Source organism: Homarus americanus, unplaced genomic scaffold (assembly GCF_018991925.1).
Source record: "Homarus americanus isolate GMGI-L3 unplaced genomic scaffold, GMGI_Hamer_2.0 scaffold47967, whole genome shotgun sequence".
In the NCBI taxonomy this organism is placed as follows: domain Eukaryota; kingdom Metazoa; phylum Arthropoda; class Malacostraca; order Decapoda; family Nephropidae; genus Homarus; species Homarus americanus.
In genome coordinates this window covers 802,533-829,781 of record NW_024731965.1, presented here as the reverse complement: position 1 = coordinate 829,781, position 27,249 = coordinate 802,533, and the positions used below count along the sequence as shown (strand labels likewise).

General features: G+C 40.4%; 1 protein-coding gene across 1 annotated transcript in view; it reads right to left on the bottom strand.

Moving 5' to 3' along the window:
* The window catches only part of LOC121868107 (mucin-5B-like), a 48,497-nt gene that overhangs the window by 18,916 nt on the left and 2,332 nt on the right, over positions 1 to 27,249 (bottom strand). Inside the window, exons 3-8 of the mRNA XM_042368377.1 lie at positions 17,746 to 17,886; positions 7,317 to 7,430; positions 5,028 to 5,169; positions 1,631 to 1,739; positions 987 to 1,124; positions 109 to 282 (exon numbers count right to left, since the gene is read on the bottom strand). Of these exons, the coding sequence (XP_042224311.1) occupies positions 109 to 282; positions 987 to 1,124; positions 1,631 to 1,739; positions 5,028 to 5,169; positions 7,317 to 7,430; positions 17,746 to 17,886 (818 nt within the window). The remainder of the gene's footprint in view (positions 1 to 108; positions 283 to 986; positions 1,125 to 1,630; positions 1,740 to 5,027; positions 5,170 to 7,316; positions 7,431 to 17,745; positions 17,887 to 27,249) is intronic.

Genomic DNA, 27,249 nt, shown 5'->3' with positions numbered 1-27,249 from the left:
TCTATGACATTTACGGTACTCTTGGTTAAACTCACTAAAATGCGTTTGTATGTACAACACGTTTCTTTATGTGATTTGTGTATGTAGATTGTTCAAAACGCACCATACCTTCCAGGATTCCGCGAAGTTTGCTGGCGCTAGGTACTGGAGTGGGAATTGCTGTTTACTTCGGCTGGTGAAGTCGTTGTTCTTGTTGTCGTCGAAAGTTCCACACAGTCCATAAATTTTTCCCTTCAGAACCTTATGAGCCCAGACATCAATGCGATTCTGGCATTTCTGAAGCTAATGTAAGAGCATGAAGCATTAGAAAAAGTATAAGTTAGGTGTATTGTATATAACTTTAGGGGGCGACTTAACTAAGAGACGATTATTTTAATGCGCTTAGGGATTGAAGGAGTTAGTAGTTCTTTGGTGTAAGTCAATAAAAGAACATAATAAACTACGACAACTCTGAAGGATAAAAAAATAATAATTAAGAGTATAACAAAGGTTTGGTTATTATTATTTTTTATTGTCGGTTAAATGGAGACCGTTCCAGAAACAGTCGTAGCTGGCCCAGACATCAGCTTTATTAATCAGTTCAGCAGATGTCCAGGTCTTAATAAAAACGCTGCATGACCCCCAGTTAATACATCGGTAGGTAAAAAAATAATAAACACGTAAATATCGTCATAAAGGGAATACACATGTAGGCGCTTTCATTATACTTGTGTTCACAATATCTAACATAACGTAATGTTTGATAATATTGTACCAAAGCTCTTACAGTATACCTATAAGGACCAGCATATTGATTTGCACTTTGATTCTGTAACGTTAATAGTATGCAGATTTTTTTATTAATTATATTTAAGTACAGTACCTTTGGCAATGATAAAGGAAATTATAAAATACACAAGGATATTTCTCCCAAGCGAAGGTCATCTGGGTGTTGCTAAATCATAATGAGAATATCACTAAAATGCAAAGTACTGTACAAGACTTACCACAAGTCCCATGGAACCAAGTATCCTAACGCAAGCGCCGTGACGCCAGACGAGAACGTCATGATCTAAGTTTTTCACTTTCAGTCTGTGGGCGTTATTATCAGCAGGGATGGTGAACGTCTCTCCATTGACAAGCAGCTGCAGGAGGCGGGAGTTAATGGTGAAGTATCAGCGTAGCTCTGAATTCATTAGGTATTACAGCAACTATTTATCAAACTTACACTAAATACTGTACTATAATGACTTTCGTTCTGTGGAATCATTTTGATTAAACTCTGTAGGCTCTTTTTGAAAGTTACTCAGTAGTCACAGTCCAGTATTGTCATGCCAGACTGTGACTACTGAGTAACTTTTGTATAAAATCTGCCAGTCATAGACAAGGCGAGATGGAACAAGAAAAATATTGTTTTCTGGGCATTCCTGATAAAAACGTTATACACACTTTCTAATAACACAAATATTTATTCATTCCCTTACTAAATATTGTCTAACTATTTTCATATAGGCTTATTTTTTATATAATTTGATTAGTTTACTTGCTACCCTTTCATGATATATTCAGTTCTATTCATAATTTGTCTAATTTCCAGTAAAATAATATATTTTTTTTCTCCAAATTCAGCTATTTGACAATAGCAACTTACGTTAAAGATGTTGGGATTGTTGAGACCTGTTTCACCGATCTTGATAACCAGCTTGGGATTGTCCTTGAAGATAGTCTTGTGCACGCAAGATGGTACTTTGTAGCATTTCCTGTGGGAGAGTTTTTACGCCATTATCAAGATTATCAGGATTAATTAGCCAGAGATTCTACCTACCTTTAATAAACTCATACACTGCTTAGAGTACAGTATGTGTCTTTCTGAGCGATGACTTATTTGTTAGAGTTTCCCTAATCACGGCCCTTATTTTGGCATGACTCCTAATTAGGCTCTGATTTGGTCCGATTACTGAACTACCGGCCTGCTCCTCTTGTCATTTTTTATGTGAAACAAAAGTTATTCTTACTGGGGCGAACAATGAGTATTATTGCAGTGAATGATATCAACCTAATACAGTATAGTCTGCATTTACGCGGTCAATTGAACCCGTGGAGGTCCGCGTAAAACGAGCAACGCGTAAATGAAATAACAGGACATATGGGATTAATTGAAATAGAGACTGGGCCGACCCCCAGACTCCACTTTTTCCGACACAATACGTACGTTGTAGTAAAAATAGTATCTTAATTTTATGATGGTATGCACACACACACACATAATATAGAAGAGAAATATCAATAAGAGAATAATATACTGGACCAGATAAAAGAAAATCCAGGTTTAACACTTACGTTAGTAGAAGAGATGGGTCGGCATACGAGGATGGGGGCTGGTTCAAAGGCAGAGGGCAGATTAGTGGCCCTTAGGTGAATCACCATCACTATCCACCACAGTTGTCAGGGCCCCTCAAAGTCACCATCACTGTCACTATCACTGGCTTGGGCTGGCTGTGGTGGGTTGCGGGCGAAGAAGTCGGTGATGCTACGCTGACGGCTAGTGTTGATGTTGTCGTCATACACCTTGATGTACTGCTCCATACTTTGGTCTAGAAGGTTATTGAACACTTCATACCGGTGATTGACATGGTCTTTTGAAAGGGTGAGCTTTAGTTTCTCGGCAAACTCGATGGCATCCTTTACATCACCATGAGTTAACTTCTGTTCTCTTGCTGCCGCACCACCTGCCTCCTCACTGACGTCATCATCTTCCAACATCTCGTCGGCAGTTACCTCAGGATCCCTGATTACCTCCATGATGTCGTCATTGGTGGCCTCGGAGAAGCCTGCAGCTGTAACACTCTGTGCAGCTTCTCTTGCAAGGTTCAGTGCCACTGCAACAGACAGAACCTCACCAGCCACAGGTTGCCTCTGCCTCCCACCTGGGATACCTTGCAACACATGCCGCCACGCGTGACGAATCGTTGCCACAGACAGCTGCCCCCATGCCTCCACCAAGAAATCAACAGCTTTCTTTACATTAAACATTTTCCAAAACTGTTTAACTCGCACGTCATGCTCCGCCAACTCTTGTTCTGGATCCTCGTCGTCGTCGCTCTCGCTATCTGTGCCACTCAGAAGGTTACACAACTCATCCTTGGTGTTGGTGTAGTCGTTCAGGAGCTTTAACTTCTTTGCGGTGACTGCAGCCTTAACATTGCATATCAACTCCTGGTCCATGGGCTGGATTAACGACGTAGTGTTGAGAGGAAGAAAGACCACTTCTACACTGGGGTGACGATCCAACAGTAGAGGCGAGTGTCCTGGTGCGTTGTCAAGCAGCAACAAAATGTTGAATGGCACATTATTTTGCGTGCAGAATTTCTTCACGTCAGGAACGAAACAGTCGTCAAACCAGGAGAGGGAGAGGGTTAGCCAGTGGACATTTAGGTTGGTCATGTCCATGTTCTTGTAGGCGTGCGGCTTGCTGGCTGTGTGGATCACTGACAACTTGAGCTTACAGGTACCGGAGGCATTGGTGGTAAACAGGACAGTGATGCGCTCCTTCTGCAACTTCTGGCCACGACACTTGCTGGCAGACTTGACAACGAAGGTCTTGGAAGGTAATTTTTTCCAAAACAGACCGGATTCATCCATGTTGAACACCTGGTCGTCGGTGTACTGTCCTTCCTCCATAACTTCTCGTAGAATGGAGGAAAATCCATGGCGGCAGCACGGTTAGCATCTGGCTCCTTCACCAACAATGTTAATGTTGGTCATCTTGTTCCGTTTCTTAAACCCTTGCAGCCACCCAGAGGAAGCAGTGAAGGGTTTGGGTTCTGCAATTCCCATCTTGTGCGCCACTGATGAGTACAGTTCGCGAGCGTAGTCCTGCGCTGCCCGCGTGTCCACAGCCATGTTATGTCTTGCCTGACGAATTAAGTAGCTCACCAGTAAGTTCTCAGTCTTGAGCAGCACCTTATTCTGACAGTACTTCACCATTGAAGCACCTGCAGACTTTGAGATGCTCATGTGTTCTTTAATCTTGGCGGCATCCTTCTTGATCGTCCTGATCGTAGATTCGTTCACTCTATGCTGGCGCACCAAATCAACTTGTCTCGTTCCTTTCTCCAACTCTTGCACGATCTTGTACTTAACTTCGTAACTTAGGGCACGTCGTATCTTCTTGGGCTTGGGGCGGCTGGGTCCAGGTAATACAAGGTTTTTCTGGGGTGGGGGTCAAGCAGAAGCCATTGTTGAACAGATTAGCGGGCACAAGTGAGAACAGTTACGCGGTGACTGAGAACAATGAGACTGACGCGGCTAGGTCAGTAGCTTCTCTCCCATACCAGGCCACGTCATAAAACATTAGACCAAAAACAGCTAACGGCGGAGGGAGGTAAGGATAAGTGGCCCAATCACAGTCCCATACGTCATATGACGTCAGTGATAACGCAACAACGACATACTGTGCACCCATATCCGCGCCGCTTCCCGTATGGTCGAGAATGGACGGCGTGAATAAAAAATGGTGCGGTGCGTCTGGACCTCCAGCCGCTTGCCGCGTAAATGATCAAATTTACCGCAGTAAACAAAAACTGTGTAAATCCAGACTATACTGTACATGACTAGCCAAGGATGGTGCAAAATTTATTTCCGAAGAAAAGTAAATTATAACCATCTATTATGGTGAGCATATATCTTTTACTGGTTCAATGAATGATGATATAATTTTGATAAGCTGTGCCTTTAATTAATTGACATGATTTAAATGATACAATTACACATCCCCACAAGAAATAATGAATACCACCGTCTTCCAAAAAAAATATACTCGAGGTATTTACTCACGTGAGTGATTCGTAGGAAATAGGTGTCATTCATAAGAAAAAAATATATATGAATAACCTGGAACACATATTCCTTTCAATCCGTTTTTGGTTATGTATGAATTATTAGATATAAGTTGTATTCTCTTAATGCTTCACTATAGACTATTGACATTAAATTCAAGCTAATTACAAGAAGAATCTTGCTTAAAAACATCTCACCACAAAACTCACTTGAACTCTGCAAAAACTCCAAAGCTGGGACTCTGACTGAATTGCTCCTGTGTGAGGGCGTATGTGCATTCTCCATGGTAGTCGAACCTGTGCCGGTCAAAGCTCCAGAAATGAGGATCGTTGAATACTTCACACTGTTTACCTGCGGCAAGCAGTAAACAAAACCTTATTATGCCAGACAATACTAGATTACTCTTTACACACACACACACACACACACACAAGCTTTTGTCCTGACGACTGGAGGGTTAGGACGTATCTGACGTTGCAGCTGTCTGGGCTAGACTCTTGGCCCTACCCCCCTCAAACCCTCCTCCCCACCGAAATAAGCAGATTCCCAATAAAAGTGACAATTGTTTGGAAAGGAGTGAAAATGGTGTTCAACAGTGGTGAACAGTGTTGAAATCCTGTGAAGTCAGAGCTAAACAGTAACAGCTGAGGGTCGTGGCTAAGATGACTTTTACACCCACCAATAAGGTCCTAGAATACCGAGAGAGAAGTGCCCATGAGAACTCCCAACTCCCGTCGACTACACAACGGGCGGTAATCCAGTTCACGCTGGAAATAGTCGAGGATCAGGCCAATGTTGACACCCACACTTAATTGTGAGGTCCCACAATACCACAGGGAAGTGAGCAAAGTGTACATTGTTTAAACAATTCTAATATTAGCACCATAATGTGGGTTGTACCCCACTACACTTCTGAGTGGCAGGTAAGGAACAGGGGACGGAGACACCAAGATATTTAAAAGAAGACACATAGTCAATAGTGTTGTTACCTATCTTGAACTTGGCGGGACCGCGTCTGCGGTTACCAGCTTGTTTGTTGAACACCTTAGGTTTCTCAGTGGAGATAATAAGACCGAGGTTCTCAAAGGCTACGTGTACATGGTTCAGGGTGGTTTGCATTTCACGAGGAGTTTTAGCTTGTACGAAATGTGGGATGATTATTGTTCCTTATATGAACGAACAGTGCACTGCTTTCAGATGCTGTTATAATATTGTACTTGTGCTGTACAGTATCTGAAAGCAGTGCACTGTTCGTTCATATAAGGAACAATAATCATCCCATAGATTGGGAAAACAGTTTAGAAGTGCATAAATCATCATGTGTCACAGAAAGACTTATGGTTGAGCTAGTTTGATTAGAGAATTGAATTCTATAAACCTTAGTGATGGTGAGTACAAAACTGATAATATGTCATCAACCGTTTGCTTTCTTCCAAAATTAAAAACTAAAACAACTGCCTTTACAGAACCCAATGTCAGCGGTGACAATTACCGTTGGCACCAGTTTATTTACACAATGCCTCTTAGAAGAAAAGCCTACAGCTACACTCACTTGTTAACCTGTTCGTGAAGCCTATCAATTCCAGTCTTAAGCCAAAAAGACTTTTTAACCATAAGAGTTGGAAACTATTTGCTTTGTACTGTTATATTTTGTTTTGTTGCCCTCACAACTACTTCTGAAATTAGGAAGCATAATGTGTTGTCTAATGGTAGACCCTGCTGCTATATGACATCACGAAAATTGTGACCAAGTCCCAGGTTGCTGATCTGACTTTCTGCCTCATTTACACACAATTGCAGGGTCTCGATTGTTTCTCTCACCATTGACAACACAACATACATATATTGTTTCTCACTCTTGATCTTTTTTCTTTCTTTATTATTATTGTTATTATCATTATTAATTTAATAGTTTATTTTCAATTTTGTAAATTTATTAGAAATATTATTTACTATGAATTATTATTATTATCACTATTACTATTACTATTATTATTATTATTATTATTATTATTATTAGTAGTAGTAGTAGTAGTAGTAGTAGTAGTAGTAGAACATTTTCGCTCCCCAGGCCCCAATGTGGGTCAGTGACCTGTGTCCGGGTGGGCTAATCCCCGTAAAAAAAGAAAAAAAAAGACGAACAACTCAAGCCTGATTCATCTCACGAGAAACTACGGGCCATTATTACGTGGAGATAAATAACTCACACATCATCTGTGAGAACAACCTACTTACCAGGACTCCCCCAAATTGTGCTCATCATCAGATCGAATAAGCAATACATTGTTGTTATTTTATTGCTTAAAGTACTTTTTTCGCTGATACTGAATAATGTTGAGTCTAAGGTCTTACACTATCAACAGTAAACTGTTTCTGAATAACTTGTTTTAGTAACTAATATTATTTTTCACTGAAGAATGATGTTACTAGTATTGTTTGTCACGACCTGCTATTTAGTATGAGATGTGACAATGGTGGCAGAGGTGAGATTTACTTACAATGACTCTCCACTTCTCCGCTAGGTTTCCATTTGCTTTCGCTGCAGGTCATCTTAATGCAGCCAGCCAGATACACCACTCCTTGAGGGTAAATCGTGTTCCTGAACTCACAACCTGAAACGATCAAGCAAATATTACTCTTCAAAAATATTCAGTTGACACACACATATATATATATATATATATATATATATATATATATATATATATATATATATATATATATATATATATATATATATATATATATATATATATATATATATATATATATATATATATATGTGTGTGTGTGTGTGTGTGCTGTATGTGTATATTCCCCAGACTGGAAGCATTTGTTTATATAAGATTGACGAGGGGCAGTGACTGAATAGATGGTGAGTCAAGGCAACTTGAATGTCTTGCTTTCATATGAAACAAAACTTGATTTGATTTTGCCGCTTACAGCGGCTACTTTATTGTGCACCCCACACTCATCCTGTGAGCGGTAACGCAAAAGGATTACAGAGTAGAATACGGGTCATAATAATTAACCCCCGTTGTCAGGATATTATGGCACTGATTGTTACACAGTATTTCAATTACATTATTTGTTTAGTTCTATACATAAAGGGGAACTTATTCACAAATGCGTGAGTACAGGCGTGTGAGGCAGTATGTCTGGCCTCACACTTTGTTATTCACATTTACGTGAGAAGTATTCAAGCACATTGTGTATTTGGTTCTGTTCATGAGAACTGATATAGTTACTAAGTGCAAAAAGTGGATACAATCTTAATATATCGGCTATCTTGCCATTAGAGATGAAGTGTTGTGCCATTTCCTAACCTAACCTAACCTAACCTAACCTAACCTATCCAAACCTAACCTAATACCAGCTTAAGTTTAGTGAATGATTTAGAAAAAAAAGTTAAATGAAAAAAAAATAAGTAAAAACGGTAGACAATGTGGATAGGAACAGTAGTTGGAATGGAGACAATAGAGGTGTGTCAGGGACGAGTGGTGGCAGCGAGTAGAATAATGTATCGAAATGAATCACAGACAGACTGAGGGAGAGAAAGGTCGTGCGATCGTGCTCCCGCTAGAGACCAAGGAAAATGGCCGCTTTGGATCGTTGTGCCGTGGGGGAAGAGGAGGGGAGTGTGGGGAAGGACGACCTCCTTGCCACGCTGTTAAGGCAGCTGGGGCAGTTGAGGAGTGAGGTTGACACTCTAAAGGGGGAAAATGAAGCCCTCAGGACGGAACTCCTTCAGGTAGGTGTCCTGCCTAGCAGGACACCTGCGAAGGAGGAGCAGGCGTGGAGAGTGGTTGTCTCCAAGGGGACTAGGGTCAGGCTTAGGAAAGCGGACCAGGGTGTGGAGTGCAGTAACCCTTACCAGGTGCTGCAGGAAGCTGGAGAGGAAGAGAAGAGGCAGGACGGTATGGAACAAGGAGAGGAAAGGGCAGTTGTACAAACCCTGCCCACAGGTAAGGTCGTGGTAGTTGGTGACAGCCAGGTGAGGTTTATGGATAGGGCTTTTTGTGCGAGAGATAGGAAACGTAGGACTAGGGTATGTTTTCCTGGGGCTGGGATAGGGCATGTAGCCGAGAGGTTAGACAGAGTTTTGTCAGGGGAGGGTACCAATCCAGTAGTGTGTCTTAGTGTGGGAGGAAACGACATAGGTAAGGTTAGGAGTGAGGAACTTTTCAAGAGGTATAGGGAGGCGCTGGGGAAGATTAGAGATAGGGGAGGGATCCCGATAGTATGTGGTGTCTTGCCTAGAAGAGGGGTTGGTCGTGAATGGCTGTCCAGGGCAATTGCTATTAATTGCCGACTGGAAAAACATTGTGCAAACAATGGTTGGGCATTCATTGATGACTGGCAACGATTTTATGGCAACGACTACCTGTACTGTCGCGACGGAGTACACTTGTCTCGTGAGGGGGTAAAGACGTTGTCTGCATCCCTGGAGCGTGAAATTGTCACTCCGAAGGGGGGGTTTCGCCAGTAGAGAGGGGTCGGGGAAAATGGGAGTCAAAAAACAAGCAGGTCCTGGGAAGTAGTGAAACAGAAGTAGATAATGCTGAAAATATAGTTAGTCATAATAACAAACATCAAAGTAATAAATGTAAAACAGATAGAAACGGAAGAAATATATTGAGTGTTTATTATACTAATAGTAGAAGCCTGTGTAACAAAATGGACCAGCTCAGGGCCATTGTTAGTAAAGAGAACATAGATATAATTGCAATAACGGAAACATGGATAAATTCAAACAGCAAGCATTTTTTAGCAGAATTTCATATTCCAGGATATAACCTATTTAAATTTGACAGAGTAGGAAGGAGAGGTGGCGGTGTAGCAGTGTATATCAGGGTGTCATTAAAAAGCTGCAATAAATCAAACATTAAAACAAATAGCGACAATGAAAGTATTTGGGTAGAGATTGGTGAGGGCAGTGAATCCGTAGTCATTGGTGTTATATATAGACCACCTAATTTGAGTAGGAACGATGGTAAATTGCTATGGGAGGAAATAAAGAAGGCATCTAATAGAAACAATGTATGTATTCTAGGCGATTTCAACTTTTCAGGCATAGATTGGAAAAATCAACTTAGCGATAATGAATCTGAAGATTTTCTAGAAGTAGTACAAGATAGTTTTTTATATCAATTCATAAACTCGCCCACTAGAGGAAATAATATCCTCGATTTAGTTCTCAGTAATAATGAAAATCTAGTAAAAGATGTTGGGATTGGAGACGAACTAGGAAACAGTGATCATAAAGCCATATATTTTAACATAATATGGGATGGCAGGAAGAAGGAAAATTCGGCCTTGATCCCGGATTTTAGGAAGGCTAATTACGGTAGCTTAAGGAGAGACCTAAGGGATGACCCTATGGTCAAAAGATTAATCCCCCCCACACCTCCGGAAACTGTCAACTTAGGACGGGATAACCCTGAATTTAATTTAGCAGCTACTTATGAACAATTTATTGCGACAATCAATAATGCCCAAAATAAACACATCCCTAAAAGAAAATTCAGATCGATACGGAACCAACCAAAATGGATGAATAATAGACTCTTAGATCTTCTAGGGAAAAAGAAAGGAGTATATAGAAAAGTTAAGAAAGGCGAAAATCACTTACTTGGTTACTATCAGAACCTAACAAGACAGGTAAAAACAAAAATTAGGAAAGCAAAGAGAAATTATGAAATCAAGGTAGCAAACGAATCGAAAAATAACCCCAAAGCTTTTTATCAACTGTATAAATCAAAGGTTAGATACACAGAACTCTTTAAAACTATTACGACAGGAGAAATGACTGGATGATGAGCGAGAAATGTGTAGTACGTTAAATAGTCATTTTTGCCCGTATTCACAAAATGAAAAAACCTAAAGTACAGTTTCCAGTAGTTCATAAGGTATATAACGACATATAGAAAAATATGTTGATGAATATCAATATTACTAGTAACGATGTGCTTAAAGTAATTAACAAAACTGAAGCCTCATAAATCGCCTGGTCCAGAAGAGGTATATGCTAGAATATTAAAAAGAATGTAGAGATGAGTTGAGTAATCCATTAGCAGTTATCAATAAGTCATTAGAATCGGGCCTAGTGCCAGAAGCTTGAACTTGCAAATGTAAAGTCTGATTTTCAGTGGCGGCGGATAAATCAATAGCATCAAATTACCGTCCCATTAGTCTCACGTCAATCATAGGCAAAGTTGCTAGAGCTGGATTATTGCTACAAAAATCAGAAGCCACCTTGAAACATTCAACTTAATTCATTCTTCTCAGCACGTGGTTCACCCAGGGACGTTCTTGTCTCACAAATTTGCTTTAGCTTTTCAGAAGTATATGAAGCGGTAGATAATGATAAGTCATATGATATAATTTATTTAGATTTCAGTAAAGCATTCGATAGAGTCCCTGCGAGAGATTGATAAGGAAGGTAGAAGCACATGGAATAGGTGGATCAGTATTAAAATGGATTAGGGTCAAAGAAGACCGTAGGAAAACAAAGAGTCAGCATAAATGGATTAAAGTCAGATTAAAGTGGGTCAAAAGCGTGGAGTCTCTCAGGGATCTGTATTAGGCCCTCTGCTGTTTGTTATATTCATTAATGATCTTTACTTTAGGTACAATCTAGTAGGATTAGTAAATTTGCAGATGATACCAAAATGGGGAGAGTGATAAATCTAGACAGTGACTTTGAACACCTTCAAAGAGATCTAGATACTCCACATGAGTGGTCAGACTGGCAAATGAATTTCAATACTGATAAAATGCAAGGTACTACAGATAGGGAAGGCGAATACAAACGTTAAGTATAAAACTAGGTAACACGGAAATAGAAAACTCCAGTTTGTGAAAAAGATCTAGGTGTATTTGTTAGCAACGACTTGAAACCTAGAAAACAATGTATTAGCGTTCTCGCAACAAGGCAAACAGGATTCGGGTTCATATCTAGGTCTGTGGAGTAACAGAACTGTTGACGTTATCTTGAACTTACCTAGCATTAGTGAGGGCTAACACATGGATTATGCGGTTCAAGTTCTCTGGTGTCCTTATTATAGAATGGACATAGATTCTTTGGAGAGAGTACAAAGAAGAATGACAAAAATGATCTCATAATATTAGAAACCTTCCATATGAAGAGAAAGAATTGAAAAGCTTAGGCTTACATTCATTAGAGAGGCAAGGAGTTAGGGAGACATAGAGGTGTACAAGGGTAAGGGGATTAACAAGGTAAAATGGAAGATGTTCTGAAGCTCAGTAATAACGAAATAACTAGGAACAAATGGCTTTAAATTTATTAAATTCCGATTCAGAAAGGATATAGGCAAGCACTGTTTGGAAATAGAGTTGTGGGATATGTGGAATAGGCTACTGGAGTGCTATAGTAGGATCACCGGGGGACGCCAGGAGCCTAAGACGAAGTTGGATAGGCACATGGAAGTGCTGGGATGGGTGTGAAAGGGATCTGCCCTGTAAGGGCTAAATGGCTCCCTGCAGTATCCCACTTTTCATGTTCTTATGTTTCATGTTCTTATGTTCTCATGTATAGACTGAAGAATGATCCAGAGCTTAGCTAGAGTTATATAGTTGAGTAGGTATTACTGTCCAGGTGTGGAGGGTGAACTCTGGATGGAAGAAGAAAATACATATGTTGAATGCAAGAGAAAGGTTGTACTTGAGATTGAGAAGAGTAAATGGGATGTGTGTTAGAAAGAATTAAAAAAGAACAAAACATAAAGAAAGATGTGTCAATGAAAGGGGCGTTGTAGACGAGAGTTGACCAAAGTTGTTTTCTAAGTGATGTGTCTTTTAAGAGAATGGGAAATGGAAAATTGGTAAAGGATTGTATATTAAAACGTGGATGTTAGGGCTTCCAGGAAACAGCAGTGTACAGAAATAACCGGGGTCTTCATGTGAATGAAGCAACAGCGTGGAAAAAAATTGTTGCTTCATTTGGTGAAAGAATGAGTGAAACGAAGGGAGAGTTCTTGTAACTCTTGACCCTGTTCACCTAACATCATTGTGAAGAAAGGATTATATATATATATATATATATATATATATATATATATATATATATATATATATATATATATATATATATATATATATATATTATATATATATATATATATATATATATATATATATATATATATATATATTGTCACACACAGGAAGCTGAAATGCGTTTAGTGTGGCAGCTCCCTCTCGCTTTGAGCTGCCGCCGCTGGCTAGCCCTCGTGGCGAACAGGGAAGCAACTTGCATAAGTCTTCCCTGCCAGTACACAGCCTCCTCACCATCAAGACTCCTGCTGTGCCTCCTCGTGGCAACACACGGTAACTGGGTGCCTAGTGGGTCTAGGCTAGACCAGCAGGGGATCTCGGAGTAGCAGTGGGCCCCAGAGGGATGACGCAAGGGCACACCGCCATGTGGACACGTTCTGGCGCCTACCAGCCATTGCCCCGCTACCTTGCAGATTAACCTTGGTAGGAATAAGGCTCTGGGGGTAAACCCTGAATGAAAAATCTGCTGTGGAGCCCTGCAACAGGCAGACATGCTTACAGAGCTCCAACATGACCCTAACGGCGGTATAGGTGTAAGAGGTGACCAACATGGGAACCCATCGACTACACCGGCGGACGAAGGCAATGCCTGATGGACAGGCTATTAAGGCGAAACCCAAAAAACTGGGCTATCGGCAGTCCATTACAACTCTCACTTTCCCCAGTCGTTGCAAGACATGCGCCACTGGATCAGGTAAAGGGAGAGCCAAGATGTGTGGTTGCAGCCTGCGCTCCTGCTTCACCACACAAATCAACTCATGCACAGCCATCATCCAGTTCATCATACTTCTCACCGTCATCAAAACCCCTATACCACCAGTGGCGATGGGGACAGGTAGAGATGACTGCCTGGAGTCTCTAGTCACAACTCTGCACATGGGCAGCACAAATAAAATGGTTGTTAATGCACTGGGATCTAGGCAGCAGTGCAATCCGGATCTGTCTGTGCAACTGAGCAGCCCTTTCGAGGAACCACTCTGCTCACCCCACATGGGGAGGGGGATGGAAAAGGTGCCCTAAACATAGCCTGCCTAAAAACCCAACCTGAATGGGCAACCGCACCCAGTAAGGTCATCCTTATACGGTCGAAAACACGGTCAAAATCACAGATCCAAACAAAAACAAACCATGCAACCTCTTATGGTCGCTGCATGGAATGTCAGGACTCTTCTGGATACTGGCACAAATGAGCATCCTAAAAGAAGAACAGCCCTTATGGCAAAACAGCTGGCAAGATAAAACATCGATATAGCAGCCATTAGTGAGTTCCGGCTCCCAGATGAGGACCAGCTCACAGAATGGGGCTCTGGCTACACCTTCTTCTGGTAGGGTAAGCCTGCTGCAGAGAGAAACCGCATTTATGGAGTTGGCTTGCCATCCGCCAACGCATCCTACACAGGCTAACTGAAATGCCTATTGGGATCAACGAGCGCCTCATGATGCTTCGAGGCCAACTGAATCACTCTCGTAATGCCTTTTTCATCAGTGCATACGCCCAACACTGGATGGAGAGGATGACATCAAGGAGTCCTCTTATGTCGACCTTGACAGAGTGCTAACCTCTATCCCCAGAGAAGACAAGGTTGTGCTCCTTGGTGACTTCAATGCCAGAGTTGGCAGAGATGCTGACATTAAGCAGGGAACCACAGGGAGAAATGGACTCGGCAAGTGTAATGCCAACGGCTTTCTCTTCCTCAGCAAGTGTGCTGCACACAACCTCACAATCACCAATACCTTGTTTCGGCAGGCAGACAAGTTCAAGGGTTCGTGGCAACACCCACGATCCAAACACTGGCATCTCATTGACTACATCATTGTCAGTGAAAGAGATCGCCGAGATGTTCTTATCGCCCGTGCCATGCGTGACTCAGACCACTGTGACACTGATCATCGACTTGTCAGAGCCAAGCTCTCACTTCACATCACCCCAAAATGGCGAAGGAAGCAAGCCTCCAGAAGAGGTTGTAATACTAAGCGTCTGGAGGATCCAGCGGTAGCACATGCTTTTAGAGAGTAGCTCGAGCATGGGTTTATAAACAACCCAACAGCAAACAACGCGAATCCCAGTGCAGAATGGGATACTCTAAACACTGTTATGACAAAAACCTGCAGAGACCCTCGGCCAGATCAAAAGAATACACCAGGACTGGTTTGATGAAAATAACCTGGCAATCAAAGTGGTCGTCTATTAAAAACGTGCTGTTTTTACTGACTGGCAGAACAACCCTCAGTCTCGGACCAAAGCTGATACCTAAACAGACTCATTCCAAAAAGGGGCGGAAAACTTCCTCCCAGAATTTCAATGTGGCTTTAGACTATCATGTGGCACCGCTGACATGATCTTTGCTGCCCGCCAGATACAGGAAAAGTGCAGAGAACAGCGTCGTGACCTGTACATGGCTTTCATCGACCTAACCAAGTCCTTCGACTCGGTCAACAGGGAAGCCCTCTGGTGGACGCTCAGCCGTTTCGGCTGCCCACCAAAAATTCATCGCCATTGTGAGGCAACTTCATGATGGCATGAACGGCAGTGTCCTGCACAACGGCACCCAGTCTGAGTTCTTCCCCATCCAAACAGGGGTTAAAGAAGGGTGTGTACTGGCACCAACTCTCTTTTCCATCCTCTTGGCTTTCTTCCTTACTCGTGCCAGTGCCAATTTAGCCGACGGGGTGGACATCGAGTACCGGGTGAAGGAGGTCTTTTCAACATAAGACGACTCCAGACAAGAACAAAGGTGTCAGCAGCTTCCATTAATAATAATAATAATAATAATAATAATAATAATATTAATAATAATAATTAACGGTTTATTGAAAGAGCATGGCAGCCGGAAGGCTGAAAATATACAGTTACATAACTGGGGAATGGGTCTCTTGATTTACAAATAATATACTAGTAACATAAGTGATACAAATATGATATATAATAACTAGGTGGGGAGAAGCTCAAACTACAGGGCATTTCAACATAGTAACAGAGCAAAAAGTAAGATTGACTGGGAGTGAATACACTGGTTGATTACAAGTTATTGATAATTTTTACAATGGTTGGGACTGGGCTTCAGTATGCTCACACTGAACAAGACCTACAGGAGATCCTAAACACCTGCGCAGATGCATATGCGCACTTCAGCCTTGAGGTGAATGTACGTAAGACTCAGATTCTCTTTCAACCAGCCCCAGGTTCAGAAAAACCTCCACCATCCATCCAGCTTAACGGTACTACCCTCTCGAATGTTACCCATTTGCGGTATCTCGGCTCCCACCTGTCCACCACCGCAGTAATGGATGAGGAGATTCAGCAACGGATCAGGTGTGCATCTCAAGCCATTGGCGGACTACGAAACCGTTTCTTCAGCTGTAGGGAGCTTAAATTATCCACAAAGCTGCATGTACATCGAGCAGTGGTCCTCTCCTCCATGTTCTATGGCAATGAGACATGGGGCAGATACAGGAGACACCTCAAGGCACTTGAAATCTTTCACCAACGTAGTCTACGTTCCATCCTCCGAGTTTGGTGGGAAGACAAGAGAACAAATACCAGTATTCTTGCTGACACCAACTGTAGGAGCATCGAGGCTACCATTATCCATGAACAACTATGCTGGACTGACCATAATACCCGCATGGATGACAGTATTCTGCCAAAGCAGCTACTTTACAGCCACCTAACTAATAGTAAACGTAACGCCGGCAGGTAATTGAAAAGGTATAAGGATAGTCTTAAGACATACCCGAAAAGTGCCAAATCGACCCCCTCACCTGGGAGTCGTTTACTCCACATCGTAACGCTTGGAGGAGCACCACACGAGAAGGTGTCAATACTTTCGAGTTAGCCCGACTGCAAACCAAGGCAGACAAGCGTCAACGCCGGGAAGACGCTGCCACCGCCCCTCCCGCACTAGATGTAGCCCTCCACATGTGCAACGAATGTGGACGACCCTATGGGTCTCGTATCGGCCTCTTTAGTCAACTCAAAACTCACCAACCTAGGTTGACATCCCTAATAACTCATATCATTGTATCATAGCTGGATGATCGTCATACTCGATTCCGAGTGACAGCAAAGTAGTAGTAGTTCTCTTGGTCGATAATGTACCCCAAGTGGGGCTTTGAGGCTCTCAACTGTCTGTACCAACACACTCAGGTGTAAGGTGTACAGGCGGTTGCCACAACAGCTTGTGCTTAAAGCGTGTATCTGCCACACCAAGATGAGGGGAGGTGGGCGGGTTCTTTGTGAAACTCCAGAATCAAAGATGGCTCGCTCACTTTTACAGCCCTTATCCACACTGTTTACCACAGCAGCTGGGACATCAGGGGATGGCAAGCGAGACACGAAGCTAATGTCCATAGGGACATTGGTGGGAAGGTGTATAGCAAGTAAATTAATCAGCCCCTTCCCCCCAGGTTAACACTTATTCTAAGCAAGTTCATTTTCGTTTTTGTAATGATTATTTTTGTTTATTATAATATAGGTTGTTTACCAACACTGCCAATTTTTGACGAAATATATTGAGTATCAAATGTGTTAAAGTATCACTTTTATTTTCAAATAATAATTACCTTTAAATAATCTCATTATCTTTGTCGGTGAATTTGAACATATAAATATATTAATGAAAAGAGAATAGGCAGGAATGTATGGTGACTTCTGAAGTATTACTTCAGCAGCCTACTGTACATCAGCGACTAGCGCTGTAGGTATTAATACTGGCCCATAAATAAACAGAAACAAAAATATTCTCCGGCATATAACCTACAGCCATAAAACACTAATAATAATACAAACTATAAACTAACAACCTGAAAAGAATCCAAAATACAAATAACGTAGTGCAGAAAACTACTTACAGCCAAATGCGTCCTTTCCATGGAAAAATACTGGCGTCGGGTATCCGTTGAGGCACGTTATCTGCATACACTTGGAGACCAGGTTAAGCACTACAGTTCCGTGAGACAGTCTTTGCCCATTGTAAATGCAGTGTTTGTTGCCTATGTATCAAGGAGACAAAGCAATATTATAACATTAACTGGTTAGACGATCAAATTGTTTCTAAATAAAAAAATCAGTACTAACACATTAACAAATTCACCTTTTAAGTTATCAGAGTAGTCAAGAAAATTGGAAAAAAACACAGTGAAGAGTTGATTTCTTTGTCATACATGTAAATATTGCATAAAGAAATCAGTACAAGTTAGAGTAACCTAAAAATTGTGCAATAAAAATTTCCTAAAATGAATGATAGGTGGATCGGGAACACTCGTCGTCAATTGTTGATTAATTATTAGAGATTTTTTTCTTCTGAGATCTCTGCACATGGTGGCCACTGTGACCCTCTTCTTATATATTTCCTCTGGGTTAACAATCATGTTCATTTATACCAGGAAAAGATTACAAAGGTGAAGGAAAGATGATTTTATATTTGAGACTATGGAAGTGGGTTTACCGTGTACAGCGTCCCTCTTGATCACCGTACATGACTTGTTCTTATTTCCTTTCACTGGATAAAACTAATTTATTCAATTAATATATAAATATTTACCGAGGATAACAAAAGGCCAGATTTCACCTTCCTGTTTCTATCTGAAATATAACAACATTTTCTTGTGTCATAAACTAGAGTTTGACATTTAACGCACCGTAGTAAGCTCACATTTCAAATTGGGTTCATTCACTAGTTATCGCTCACAAAGAATAATAGTAATTTTAACTGGTTGAAAAGTAAATGTCTGGTCACTGCTAACTATTTTCAGCTTGAAGACGGAGTTTCCCTCACTTCTTAAAGGAAGGTAATTTTAATAAATCTTGAAAGAGATGAGCGAGAATGACGAGTTAACGGTGATGGGTAAACAGAAGAAATGCACTCTGCCACGTTCGTTGAGTAATACGGTATATATAAATTGTAATAAAAGTTCAAAATCCTGCTATAATAGTCGAGATAAGTTTATTTCTCTAGAACCAGGGACACCATTTGCAATGACGTCACTAATTTCAAACTTATCGCTGCAGTCGAGGTATAATAGAGAGGGTGGCCTCTTCAGACACCAAATGCCACGTTCAGGTAAGTTTTAAGGGTGTTTATTATGGTCTAAGTCATGGACATTTCGTAAGTGAAGAAATGTGCCGTAAAGAGCAGCTCAAACATAGGTTGGATGGATATATGAGCGATAGGGGTTGGGTGTAAATGGGACTACCAGTATGGGCCAATAGACCCGCTGCAGTTTCCTCAATTCTTATGGTCTCTTGGACATAAAAAAACTTCCACGGTCACATCAGCTCAGCTGTTATGTACTCTCACCTGGTAGATTTTCTCTTTTTTTTCCAATGCATTTACAGAGTATATCAGTACTAGATGGAGATATGAGTCAATTTAGAAGTGATGACATTGTCTGGACTTTGTTTTGATAATGCCTGGTGCTAGGTGAACATGACAACATGGTGCTGTTATTGTTTTGATGACTCACTAATGAACCACTGGGATATATCATCATTAATATTAATTAAGGGATAAAACTTTACTATAACTACCATAAGTATTTGGATGTTTATATTCGAGACAGACTTTATTGGGTAAATTTTAAGTTTTGGTCATCCCAGTACTTAGACATGCAGACTATGTTTTTTCTGGTGGTTAGCGATGTGTTATGAACGATTAAGATCTTCATTTCTATCGTAAATCACTTGTTTTGAGTTACTACCGCCCCCCCCCCCCTTACCGATGTATGTTAAGCTGACCTTATAACTCATCACACCCTAACCTAACCTAACCTAACCTATGATCTGTGTTTTCTTATGCAATCGAAAAATGTTTTGTGGCAGAAATCCTGTAGAGATAATGTGTCATATATTTTTTAATACTTAATCCCATAGTTAGAATCTTAAAGTTTCCCAGATGACCAAAACCAAAATAATATCAATATTGTTTGGAATGTTCATACTATGAATTTGTTGTATGGGCAGCTAATATATAAAGAATTAGTTTACGTGCTTAGTAATATTTATATATTCAAAATAGTATTACTGTGATGCACAATAAAGCACAATTAATTATCTAATAATATATATTTACTGAGCCGATCAGCCGAGAAGGTTGGACAACTAAAGCTGGCTGCCTCAAGGTGGGAAGCTCACCCCCCAACCAGTGACGTCACAACCAATCACAGAGCTTTTCGCAGTCACGTGGCCTTTTAGCAACTTTAACCCTTATTTTTTACACTTTTTGGCCCAATCTATTTACTAATATCATTGCCATAGTAAATTTAAGCGTTTTCCTAATCCATTGAACTGCCATCTTTCTTACGAAAAATTCCGACCGTTAACGTGTCCATTTTTGTATCAAATATTCTAAGCAGCAATGTGTGCACTGTACTTAGTACAGCATATATATATATATATATATATATATATATATATATATATATATATATATATATATATATATATATATATATATATTTATTTATTTATTTATATATACGCTATCATAAGACTGATAGCAGCGGAACTGCACTGGGATTTACGTTCCAGGGTAGCGGCCATACCCATTAAATCTTCATTGATTATTATTAACATTAATAATATATGGCCCCAAATACTTTTATCATTTCAGTCTGTCTCCCGACCTTAAATGTTTCCCATCCCTGATTTAAACGATTAGAAATTATTTAGTGACGCCTTGTAGTGAACGAAAAGGCCAGCTTTACGACTATAATACGAACGATAAAGAAATACTGTATGGCAACTCCCTTGAACAGTAGTAGGGAGATAAAAGCTGGCGGGCTAGTTGCACAAGTTAACACCGAGAGTTCTACCTCTCATATTTTTTAGTTGTTGTTGGCTTAGTATAACAGTAACCTTGTTACACGTTTAAAGTCCTTAGTTGTTAAAGCGCAATAATAACATTATAATATCAACAATTGCGCAGGATGAGGAAAACATTTGCCACATGTGCGCGCTCAAAAGAAGGATCTACTGGTATCTACCCCAGCCTGACGCAAGTCTGCATGTGTCCTGTCTCTCAGTTGTTTGAAGTAGTCCTTTACGAGACGCAGGTTGCTGCTGTTGGTCATTACAAACGGGTTAAATACTAATAATTTAACACGAATTTAGAGGGATCAAGCAGAAAGTTTGGGGTACAGCTGCCGAGTGGAAACAAAGTGTTGGAGGCACCCCACCTGTCCACTTACTGTAATGTGGAAGGGGATACCTGACTTTACGATTGGGGAAGTGAAGGTGGTCGATCGCAATGCCAAACACATTGCCTCAGGTGACAGCTATTTCTTAATTACCATGTTTTTAGTGTTCTTGCAATTTTATTGGTGGTCACAAGTCTGGCACACTTTTAATTTGTGCCTATGACTCAGTTTACCTGAAGTAAAGTGCTGCGCTTTTCAAACAGGAATCAAACTCCACTCAAGGCTCTTCTCAACAACTGTCAGTGATAGTCGTCGCAAACAATCTTAACCAACAACGGGTGAAAAACAGTCACCTACGACCAGCTTAGGCAGTTAAATGTAAGTAATCACTATAAATATGTGTACGCTACATGAAACATTGAGAACAGGGCAATGAATGGTAAGACTCGGTAACACATGTCCAATGAAGGTCACCAGAACAACTCTTAGTTAATTAATTAAATTTATTTCACTTGCTTTATTTTGTGTCAGTTGCTTGCTGAAGTAGTTTAAGGTTACACACATAAGAAAAAATGTATGTATGTATGTACTGTCTGTATGTATGTACAGTATGTATGTATGTATGTATGTATGTATGTATGTATGTATGTATGTGTGTGTGTGTGTGTGTGTGTGTGTGTGTGTGTGTGTGTGTGTGTGTGTGTGGACAATCACCAGTTCAATTTTAAGATAACTATCATATTTATTTTTTTGACTTATTGCTACAACATAATGGAAATGAATTTGTATACAATAACATATACTCAGTTTCATTAAAGACGCCGTTTAAGCTCATACAATAGGCAAAACTATAATTAACATAGTTAAGGTAAGGTTTGGTATACGAATTAGTTTCTATTACGCTGTAGTTGTCAAAACAAAGTTATTTTTATTTGTCAAAAACTTAAGTTGCTTTTTAAACCTTAATCGACGGTATTCCCGATTTAGCACAACAAACACACACACAGACACACACACACACACACACACACACACACACACACACACACACACATAAGAACATAAGAATGGAGCGGGCCTATTGACCCATACTGGGCAGTCCCATTTACACCCAACCCCTATAGCTCATATATCCACCCACTCTATGCTTGAAGCTACCCATCGTATTCGAGTCAATAATGATGTTTGGTAACTCTTTCCTTTCATCCACAACTCTATTCCCAATCAGTGTTTGCCTATCTCTCGCCTAAATCTAAATTTGTCTAATTTAAAACCATTGTTATGAGTTCGCTCCTGGTTGGATAGTTTGAGTGCCTTTGCTATGTCCCCTTTGCTTAGCCCTGACCTCCACTTATACACCTCTATCAGGTCGCCCCTGACTATGTCTCTTGAGGGAGTGCAAATTCAGATGCTTTAACCTGTCTCTGTACTCAAGGTTCCTAATGCCCGGGATTAGTCTTGTCATTCTCCTCTGAATTCTTTCTACTGATTCTATATCCATTCTGTAATACGGTGACCAGAAATGAACTGCGTAATCCAAGTGAGGTCTCACAAGCGCAAGATAAAGTTTCAGGATGACCTCGCTAGTCTTGTAACTAACACTCCTTTGTATGAACCCAAGTACTTTATTAGCCTTGTTTCGAGCAAATACACATTGTTTACTTGGCTTAAGATTCCTACTTATCATTACTCCTAAATCTTTCTCACATTCGGATTTCTCTATAACATCGTTGTTCATCTAATATCTGGTTTCTCTGTTTACATCTCCTAGACTGAGTACTTTACATTCGTCCACATTGAATTTCATCTGCCATTTTTCAGACCATTCGGAAATGTTGCTGTCTACGCCGATATCTATGTCGTTTATGTATATAATAAAAAATAATGGTGCAAGTACTGAGCCTTGGGGAACTCCACTAGTGACGCTACTCCAATGGGATTTAGTGCCGTTAATGTTCACTTGCTGTTTTCTGTCCTGTAATCACGCCCTAATCCATTTTAGTATATCTCCTCCAATGCCGTGAGCCTCCACTTTTCTTATTAGTCTTTCGTCGAGGACTCTGTCGAAGGCTTTACTAAAGTCAGGATATACCACATCATAGTCGTGCCCCTCGTCCACTGATTCGAAAACAGCTGAAAAGAATGTCAATAGATTAGTTAGACACGAACGCCCGCTTGTGAAGCCATGCAGGGTATCATTGATCAACTTGTGCTTTTCCAGGTGATTTCGAATAGAGTTTGATTGGTCGGTAGTTAGAGGATAGTGATCTATCTCCCTTCTTGAAAATCTGTATTACATTCGCTATCCTCCAGGATTCTGGTACTACACCTGTTTTTAAGGACATGTTAAACAACTTTGCTAAGGGCATACTAAGCTTTTCCTTACATTTCTATAATATACTGGCAAATATCTCATCGGGACCAGGTGACTTATTAGGCTTTAACTTGTCTATTTGCTTACTAACGTCATTACTAGTCACTATTATCTCGCTTAATCCATTTCTTCACTATCTCTGTATATAGTCGGTGCCTCGGGTATCATGTTCAAATTTTCGGTTGTGATAACTGTTGAAAAATATTTATTGAGATTACTGCTCATTTCTCCGTCGTTATTAGTTAGCTCGCCGGTATCTGACTGTATTGGTCCAATCTTTTCTCGTGTTTTAGTTTGATACATTTGAAAGAATCCCTTTGGGTTTGACTTCGCCTCCCTTGCTACCTTCAGTTCATTATTCCTCTTTTCTTTTCTTGTCTCGGTCTTAACCCTACCGGTCAATACCTTATAATAATCTCGGAGGTAAACTTCACCACGATTTATTCTCCTACCTATAGCCTTCCTTTGTCCAAAAATATTCTTTAAATAATTGTTTATCCATTTAGGGTCATTTTTTTTATTTATTTATTTATTGGGCTCTCCCCTACATCCTTGTGTAAGGTGAAGCGCAGAAGCGTTTACAGCGCCCAACAGGGAGGCATGCTAAGTTCATGCTTGCCTTTATGTCTCATGAGTTGAGGACGTAGAAGCCTGAAGATTCAATGGTTTATGTCATCAAGTTATTGGAAACTCCAACAACTTGTTCCTGTATACGAATTCACATCTTTCGATTTACACCAGGTGCCTACTTTACTGCTAGGTGAACAGGGACTAATGGGGGCTAGGAAGTATGTCCAAACAACTTCCACCGGCCCGGGAATCGAACCCGTGACATCTCTCTTGCGAAGGCAAGAGTGGTACCACTCTACCACCAGCACCCCCAGGGTCATTATTGTTTGATATGAGTTTTCTGAATGGTATGTTCTGTCTTTGTGCATTAAGTAACTCATTATTTAAATTGTTGTGGAACTCGTCAACCTCAGATCTCGTTATCAGGTCATCCTCTACCGTCATATTTTGTGAGGATATCGTTGTCAGTTCTCCAGGTAAAGTGAGGTCGCCCTCTGTGGGTACATTGTGTGAGGTTACCTCACGTGAGGTCAGGTAATCCATCCCCAAACGTGATACCCCTTCTCTTAGCTGCCTTTTCAACCTATCAAAGTTTGCCTTTCTGAAATATGGGACTTTAATGGAATTTTCCTTGCGTCAGCCATTAAATTCTAATTGAAATCTTATTTCTTTGTGATTGCTGTTGGCAAGTTCGTTCCCTATCTCGACATTAAGAATGAGGTTTTCTCTGTTTGGCAGAACTAAATCGAGTATATTATTACCCCGGGTGGGTTCGGTTATATGTTGACTTAGGAAACAGTCCTGGACTATTTCAAGAAAATCCTCTGATTCTGAGTTACCCGTAAGGTCAGTCCAATCTATTTGGCTAAAGTTAAAGTTGCCTTCTATACAGACTTTGCTATGTATGGGAGCCCTGCGCATTTCATCCCAAATAAGTCGCTCATTAACTCTAGATTAGGGGTCTATATTTTACTCCTGCGATTATTTTTTCTCTACCATCGAGGAATTATATCAAATTGCTTCTATAGTAAGTTCAGATTTTATTTCCTTATTTATTTCACACTTCAGATTGCTACTACGCCTCCTTTCCTAATCTGCTTATCGGTATAGAATAATCTGTAACCTGCAATTTGGTATTCGACAGGTAACTCACATGAGTCTAGGTTTATCCATGTTTCAGTGAATGCTATTATATCGATTTTTTCTGTACATACCAACGCCCTGATTTCATCCATTTTGTTTCTCATACTCCTACTGTTTGTGTTGTAGACATTTAAGTTAGTCGTGTTCCGAGTCCTCTCTTTGTCGAGTTTAAGTTTTAACTCCCTGCCTAATTTAGTTTTGTCATCACTCCTAGCACTATTTCCCTATAACCTTTCACTTTGTTTACCCACTTCCACTGCAGTCTCCTCCACCTCCGTGCCCATATGTTCCCCTAGCAGTTTAAAGACTTTGACATCTTTTGAACTGCCCTCACGAGAAAGCCAGCCAGGGTTGCTACACCATCCCTAGCATAAAGGTCCCCTCTGCCGAAAAATTTGCCTCAGTTGTCAATGAATGGGACTGATACTGACTGGCAATATCTGTCAAGACTGCCGTTGACACCAACTGCCCTTGACAACCATTCATTGCCAACTCTCCTTCTAGGCAGGACACCACATATGATAGGGATCCCTCCCTTCAACCTAATACGTTCTATGCTGTCTTGAACTTATCAAGAAGCTCCTTACTCCTACACCGGCCAACATCATTGACTCCTTCACTGAGGCAGATAATGGGTTTGTTCCCATTACCAGACAAGATATTGTCCATCCTGTCAACTATATCCCTCACCCCAGCTCCTGGCAAACACACCCTCATCCTATTTTTATTTTTACCACAAAAAGCTCTGTCCAGTTACCTTACCTGGGAATCGCCAACAATTAAGGTTTTCGTACCTTCCCTCTCAGCCCTGTCCCTGACTATGTTAACGTCCAATTCGTCTATCGAAGGACTGAAAGAGTTTGTACACCTAATACCTGACCATTGTGGACTTGATCTCACCCTCCTCTGTATATATATATACCTTGTTATGTATTTCTCCTTAGTCTGTACTCACCCCTGAAGATGTGAATTACACGAAAGCGCTTGGGAACTTTGTGTTTTCTTCTTTCCGTGTGGTTATCAGCATATACCTGGATCACGCGCACCTATAGTGATTTACTTGCATATATATATATATATATATATTATATATATATATATATATATATATATATATATATATATATATATATATATATATATATATATATATATATATATATATATATATAGTGTGGGGATTAGTGGATGTCATCATTATGACCTGACCTCACGATATTTAAGTCTGTCCAAAATCCAGTTGCCTCTGAAGATGTCTTGAATAAAGACGAAAGCTAAGGTACTCGTTGTTTCCATTTTCCCGTGTGATTTTATCAAGATTTATCTTATCCACGTTTTCATTGTGGATTTACATGATATATATATATATATATATATATATATATATATATATATATATCACAAGGAGAGGGAGGAAGATTTTTTGTTTTATATTCATTGTTCATTATAATACCGTATCAAATTTATGTACTGTACTTCACCACGAGGAGATGTGGAGGCCAAATGGATACAGCCACTTCTGCGCTAAGGGTTGCTGGTTCGTGTCCCGGGAAACCCAAGTTCACCCAAATGGAAATGGTCACCTCACTTTACAGTTTGCAAAGTAAAATTATGTTGAGTGCAGTGCCGATCTAAATGAATCCTTGCATATCGAATGCATAAATTAAAATGTGTTGTATCCGCACTCCCCGAAAAGGTCGTCAGGTCTACAAGACGCAGTTTTACTCTTTTCACTTTTCAGGTTGATATTACAGTCAAGGACAAAAGTTCCGGGTCTTTTCCGTTTGGGGGTTAGCAGCTGATTTTAATGAAAATCGGTACACTAGTACATTTTTTTTACGCTGATTCCAAAAATAACTTTCAATTTTTTGTTGAAATAAAAACACTAAAGCTACAGCATATTTAAGTTGTTTTTATAAGCAGATACCTAACCTAACACAACCATTGTAAGTATCCGTCTGAAATGTATCTGTCTATGCAGATACTCAGTATCAAGGGCAAGGGAGGTTAGATAAGCTAAGCTGGTTTAAAGTACCATCCAAGGGAATGTGCTGTTTTAGGGTTTGTTGGAGGGTCCCTTCAGGTCCTTGTGTTGCTGAAGGGATTTTCCTCATCTTTTGAGATACCTTACT